Raw genomic sequence first — 7,500 nt, 5'->3', positions numbered from 1 at the left:
CCTTGACCAGCAAGCTGTCTTGGAGTGTCTGCAGAAATCATACAAACTTCATCTCCTCTTCAGAATCATCATCATCGATGTTATCATCATCATCATCATCATCATCATCATCTTCGTCTCTACCATCAGATAAATATTTGTATTAATTTTGATTTTCAAGTAATTTTGCCTGGTTTTTTTTTTTTTTTTTTGGAGTGGGGTGCGGATGGTTGTATTTTTTTTTTGGAGTGGGGTGCGGATGGTTGTATTTTTTTTTTAAGTTCATTTATTCATTGTTTCTATTTCAGGAGTCCACACGCTGTCAATCTGGGCAACTGGCACATCGTGAAACTGTCACGTACAGGACGAGATGGTATCTTGGAAGTTGACAATCAACCACGAGCAGAAGGTTTGTCCCAGGGTGCCTATACCCAGCTGACACTCCTGCAAGACCTGTACATTGGTGGACATCAAAACTTTGATGAAACATCCAAATATGCCAACATTTCAACATCATTTTCTGGATGTATTCAAAAAGTAAGAATTTTATCCTATTTCATTTTATTTTATTATTTACTAATTTATTTGTTTATTACCATCCGATTGTGGTCAATGCCAGCCCTCCCCCCTCCCTAGCCCCTGTGCCAGTGGCACGTAAAAAGCACCAACCACACTCTTGGAGTGGTTGGTGTTAGGAAGGGCATCCAGCAGTAGAAACATTGCCAGATCAGACTGGAGTCAGGTGCAGCCTCCTGACTTCCCAGACCCCAGTCGAACTGTCCAACCCATGCCAGCATGGAAAACGGACGTTAAACGATGATGATGATGATGATGATTTAATAGATTACAAGGTTTGGTGGTGGTGGTGGTGGTAGTGGTGGTGTTGATGGATAAGTGATGTAGTGGCTATCATTTTGGTCATGCTAGTATAAGTGAGGGCAGATATCATATTTATCATGATTGTGCTGCAAAGGGTCCCCCATTCTCTTATATTATTCTACCAACAGTATTCGAGTACTGTTTTTTCCCACCTTGTTTGGTATTTATGTGCTTACTTATGTATTTTTTTTTTATGCACCCTTTTAAAGCCTAGCCAGGCCCATGGGCCCGGTTTTCCGGTTTCTATGGCAAATGTGTTGCCCCCACCCACCTGGACGGGACGCCAGTCCATTGCAGCATTACACATTTTTGCCAGCTGAGTGGACTGGAGCAACATGAAATGAAGTGTTTTGCTCAAGAACACAACGCGTCACCCGGTCCAGGAATCGAAACCACACTCTTATGATCATGATGCTGACACCCTAACCACTAATCCATGCACCTGTTAATTATGATTTCTCCAGGCAAAGAGGATGAAGAACTTGGAGTTCTTACCTTTCTCTCTTTCTTCTCATTCCTCTTTTTCCAGGGTTGATGTAATTGTTTTTACCTTTCTCTCAGAATTGCTGGCCTTGTTACTAAAATTAGAAACAACTATGATTCTTATTGCCTATATACCTGTTGCTTTTCTTATTATAAGCTTTAGGTTAGATATAAAGCAGAATTATTGTAAATAACAAATGCATGCTTCTATGTATATATTCAATATTTATTTATATGTATGGTGAGCCTGTTGTCTGTGTGTATGCACATATATATATATATGTGTGTGTGGGGGGGGGGGGTATATACATGTATTTATTTATATATATATGTATATATATATATATATATATATATATATATATATATATATTTGTATATATTTATTTATATTTATGTCTATATATTTATATATGTGTGTATTTATATATGTATACATATATATGTATGTGTATATATGTATGTGTATATATGTATGTATATATGTGTATATATATGTATTTATATATACGTATATATATGTATGTGTATATATATATATGTATATATATATGTATATACATATGTGTATATGCATGTACATATATATGTGTATATATATGTATGTATATATGTATATATATGTAGATATATATATGGATGTGTATATAAGTGTGAATATATGTATGTATGTAAATATGTATATAAGTATATATATGTATATTTATATATGTATGTGTATATATATATATCCATATATATATATATATATATATATATATATATATATATATATATATGTATATATATATAGTGAAGTGTGAAAGAATGAAAAAAATAAAGGAGAAAAATGTCTTATTTTATTCTCCTCCATCGCATTTTTATCCGCACACATGTAAACAGACATTCACACACATGCTCATACATACACACACACACACACACACACACACTCATATACACACTAACACATATAGGAATATATGATATACCAGACAGAATTTCTGAAGAAATTCTTCTTCATTTGTTCGTATTCAGTTTCAGGAAGTGGAAAAAATATAAAAAAGATTAAAAAAAAAAAACGACAAACATCAAATCTCTCCTGTCTTTGTCTGTGGAACTGTTGATTACGCATCAAACAGTGGCGTCGAAGATCTGGCATGAGAGCTGATAAAAGAGACGTTTATACAGAGGTTCTTTGGCCAACAAACCTCTACTGAGGAACACCCTCGCCAGTACTAACATCACCAATTCCCTCACCACAATTATCTTCCCTTTCATTACGGTCATCATCATTACTATTCACTATTTCTATTCACCTGAGCTGATAAAAGATCCACTGTGTGGTTGTTCAACTTGCTAGAAATAGCTGCAATTTTGCTCTCAAACCTTATCTGTCTCAGAAAAGACACATTCAGGGTAAAGACTTCTGTGCTAAGAGCGCTGCTGTACTCTGTCTCCAAATGCAGAAACCAGTGTCTGATCAGGCAGTATAGCAGCTCTGAAGATGTTCCAGCCCTTTCTACAGCAGTACCAGAGCTACTCACCAATATAGGCAACAAAACTCCAAAATAACTACACAAGCTTCACTGAATCATGTTTGTGACTCCAGGCCAGATGTTCCTGTCATCCTGAATGCTTGTTCTTACTGCACCCCACTCTCTCTCTCTCTCATGCCAAATGTAATGGCTTGCATTCTCAGCTGCATCTGACAATTTTCTGCTAACATCTTTTCACTCCTTCCCAGCAAGATAATGGAATCCTAAATCCTTTGGGTTGGGTGGGTCATTTTGTGGTAGCATTTTATGGCTAGTCATTCCTTTTAGTGTGGAGGCACATGGCTTAGTGGTTAGGGTGTTGGACTCATGATCGTAAGACTGTGGTTTCTGCTCCTGGACCGGGCGATGTATTGTGTTCATTTCACGTTGCTCCAGTCCACTCAGCTATCCAGAATGAGTAACCCTGTGACGGATCAGTGTCTTGTCCAGGTGGAGAATTTATACATCATGGTAACCTGGAAACCGGCCCTTATGAGTCAACATGAGTCAAGAAGGAAACTTTGTCTTTATTTTACTTTTTCAATGATGATGATGATATATGTTTGCATGGGGGTGGGGTTTGCATCTTGGTTCCCGCCACCACCTGACAGCCAGGGTTGGTTTCTTTACGTCCCTGTAACTTAGCAGTTTGGCAAAACGGATTGATAGACTCTGTACCGAGCTTTAGTAAAAAAAAAAAGAAGTACTGGTATCAATTAATTCTACCAAAACCTCTTCAACGCAGTGCTCCAGTATGGCTGCAGCCTAATGACTGAAAGAAAAAAGAAAAAGATATTTATATACATCTTACTTTCACTTTCTCTTCTCACTGTATCTTTCCTTCTTCTTTCTCTCTATCATCCTAGACATCCTTTCTTACTTTGCCCCCCCCCTCTCTCTCTCTTCCCCAACCCTTTCTCTACACTGCTACTTCTCCTCTGGCACCATGACTGACTCCAACCACCTCCCTTTCCTGATGCCACCACTTCCCTAGCTTAATTCCACCACCTCCACCACAATCACCACAACTACCACCCACTCACCACCAACACCACCTCCACATCCACAGCCACAATCATCACCACTACCACCAACACCACCACCACCACAGCCACCACCACCACAGCCACCATCACCACAGCCACCACCACAACTACTACAGCCATCACTACCACCAACACCACCACCTCCACATCCACAGCTACAGTCACAATCACCACTACCACCAACACCACAGCCACCACCAACAACACTGCAACCACTACTACAGCCATCACTATCACCAACACCACCACCACCACAGCCACCACCACCAAAATCACCACCACCACTACTACAGCCATCACTACCACCAACACCACCACCACCACCACCCACTACCACCAACACCACCACCACCCACTACCACCAAAGAACATACCATTACATTACAACTATGCCAGCACACACCACCACCACCACCGCTGCTGCTGCCGCCACCACTGTTCCGTTCCATTCTTGATCTAAACCAAATCAGCAAAAGCCATCAGAAAAAGATGGACAGTGGAGTTTCGTAGCTGAAATCAAGTTAAGATTATTGTCAAAGACACAGGATAGCACTTCACAACAATTACAGAATTTTCCACAAGAATTTCCTGTCTAACAAGAGAAGCACCAAACTATGAATTAGCAACCATTCTCTTGTAGTCTTCAGTCAGGCTTCATTGGACTTCTTGCTTTCGTTCTTTCCTCCTTTCTTTGTTGCTTTCTTTGATTGCATCTTTCTTTCCTTCTTTCTTTCTTTCCTTCTTTCTTTTGTATGTATACATTTTTTTTTCTTGTGTTCACTCTCTATGTTGGCTGCAGATTTATAGCACTGTGTATATATGCCAGTGTGTGTAGGGGTATACATGTATAGTGTGGCATAAACATGCACACACATACGCACACACACAGTTACACACACACATGTATGTATGTATGTATCCATCTGTCTATCTATATGCGAGTGTATGTGTACAAGCATGCACACACACACACATATATATACATAGATATGAATAAGTAAATTTATGTGTGTAAATGTATCTGCATGTGTGTATGACTTAAGTGTGTATATATATATATATATATATATATATATATATATATATACATAAATACACACACACACACATGCACAAAGGCACACATGCACACATGTATATATATATATATATATATATGTATATATATATATATATATATATATATATATATATATATATACATACATACATAAAATACATGCACAAACACACACAACACATGTGTGCACACACACATGCACACATTCATGCACACATGCATGCACATGCACAAAGACACACGCACAAGCACACACACATGCACATGAATGCACACGCACACACACGTACTTGTCTCTAGACTTTTAGAGAGCCCTTGTTTCATACACCCTGAATAATATTAAGCTTTTGTTTCATAAGTCCCAAGATATTCTGATGGTTGACAAAAATTGGGAATGTGTATCATAGAAGATGCATGGAATCCAGGGAAATAAGCCCTGGGTACCACATGTGAGACACACGACAAGAAAAGGATTAAAAGCTACCTTAGAGTTGATCTCTTATCTTTGATGTTAGATTTTGTTATTTCCAGATTAAGCACAAACAATTTACTGAATGCAGAGATTAATGCAAATTAAAACTTTTTATTTTTATCATTTTTTATTTTTTTCTATCCTACATGGCACATACAAAGCACCATTCGAGCATGGTCGTTGCCAGTACCGTCTGACTGGACCCATGCAAGCGGCACGTAAAGAGCACCATCATTCGAGCATGGTTGTTGCCAGTACGGCCTGACTGGTTTCTGTGCCGGTGGCATGTAAAAAGCACCATTCGGGTGTGGTCATTGCCAGTACTGCCTGACTGGCCCTTGTGCTGGTGTGTAAAAAGCACCCACTACACTCTCAGAGTGGTTGGTGTTACGAAGGGCATCCAGCTGTAGAAACCTTGCCAGATAAAATTAAAGCCTAGTGCAACCTTCTGGCTTGCCAGCCCATAGTCAAACCATCCAACCCATGCCAGAATGGAAAGCGGACGTTAAACAACAATGTTTCATTTACTTTACTCCTGTGAAAATCTTTTTGATTTGATCTTGCTGGGAATGAGCAAAATGGTGGTCAACAGCCTAGTGGTTAGGGTGTACCATTCATGATTGTAAGATTGCTGTTTCAATTCCCAGACTAAGGAGTGATTGTGTTCTTGAGCAAAACCCTTCATTTCATATTGCTCCAGTTCATTCAACTGTGAATGAATTCCAACAATGACTGGGAAGTTAACCCCAAGACAGACTAGCATCCTATCCAGGTAAGAATATTGTGACCTTTGTCATATAACAGATTGGATTTTTCAGCCCTAATAAATCTTAGGACCCATAACAGACCTAGAAAATGATCTAAGGCTGTGAACTACAGAATTATTAAAATATTGGTCAAAATTCTTCACTGTACTCATTCCTACTCTGTCTTTGAGTTCTGAGAGCCAAGACATCTTATCTATATTTTAACTGTCATGATGGTATCTTGCAAAAAAAAAAAGATATAAAGAAGAAATACCCAGGTTCCAACTTCGAGAATTAAAAAGTATATTCTTCCCCAAAAATCCATTTAATCTTTGAAATTTCAAATTGATGAAAGCTAATTCTTCAAACTTAATATTTTTTTCTTTTACTTCTTTGATTAAGAAGATTGTTTGAAAGATCACATCTTTTGATATTACTGTATTTGATGGCACAAAAAGACACACAGGCATATTACACGCACTCCACCATTATCATAATCATCAATATTTAATGTCTGTTTTCTATGCTGGCATGTGTTGGATGGTTTGACAGAAGCTGGAAAACTGCACCAAGTTCTTCTGTCTGCTTTGAGATGGTTTCTATGATTGGGTACTTTCCTAATGCCAACCACTTCACAGAGTGTACCAAGTGCTTTATACGTGGCACCAGCATAGATTCTTTGTATGCGGCACCTGCACAAGTGCTTTTACATAGCACTAATAAAAAATTTGTTAGCATATAGATGCAGGAGTGGTTGTGTGGTAAGTAGCTTGCTTACCAACCACATGGTTCCAGGTTCTCATCCCACTGCATGGCACCTTCAGCAAGTGTCTTCTCCTATAGCTTCAGGCCAGCCAAAGCCTTGAGAGTGGATTTGGTAGATAGAGACTACCATCCACAACAAGTCACTTTCAGGGCACTTGACCATTTAACATCCTACTGCTATCATGGCACTCCCGCATTCTTCTTCTTCTCTATCAAGAATTCACAATGACCTCGAACCCACAAGAGTAAAAGAGAGAGACACAGACAGGCAGAAACAAAGAAAATGTCCCTTGTATTTGAATACTACGCAAATATTCTTTTAAAAAACTTTTCCTTTAATTTTTCCAAAATTTAATGGTTTTCCATGATTACAGTTGAAAAAGTCTCAATGACTGAAACCGGTACTGAAATGTTTTTTATAAAATCATTTTAGCATTTTCTACCTTGACTTTTTTTCCATATATATGTGTGTGTGTGTGTGTGTGTGTGTGTGTGTGTGTGTTTGTCCCCACGACCCTCGCTTGACAACCGATGCTGGTGTGTTTACGTCCCC

At 38.6% G+C, this 7,500-nt stretch overlaps 1 protein-coding gene across 1 annotated transcript in view; it reads left to right on the top strand.

Annotated features, from left to right (window-relative positions):
- The window catches only part of LOC106875003 (pikachurin), a 474,529-nt gene that overhangs the window by 433,182 nt on the left and 33,847 nt on the right, over window positions 1-7,500 (top strand). Inside the window, exon 9 of the mRNA XM_052970397.2 lies at window positions 288-516. Coding sequence (XP_052826357.1) covers window positions 288-516 — 229 coding nt within the window. The remainder of the gene's footprint in view (window positions 1-287; window positions 517-7,500) is intronic.

This window comes from Octopus bimaculoides, chromosome 9 (assembly GCF_046866305.1).
Source record: "Octopus bimaculoides isolate indiv1 chromosome 9, ASM4686630v1, whole genome shotgun sequence".
Lineage (NCBI taxonomy): Eukaryota > Metazoa > Mollusca > Cephalopoda > Octopoda > Octopodidae > Octopus > Octopus bimaculoides.
Note: the sequence above shows the minus strand (reverse complement) of the source record. Positions and strands in the feature narration are given on the sequence as shown.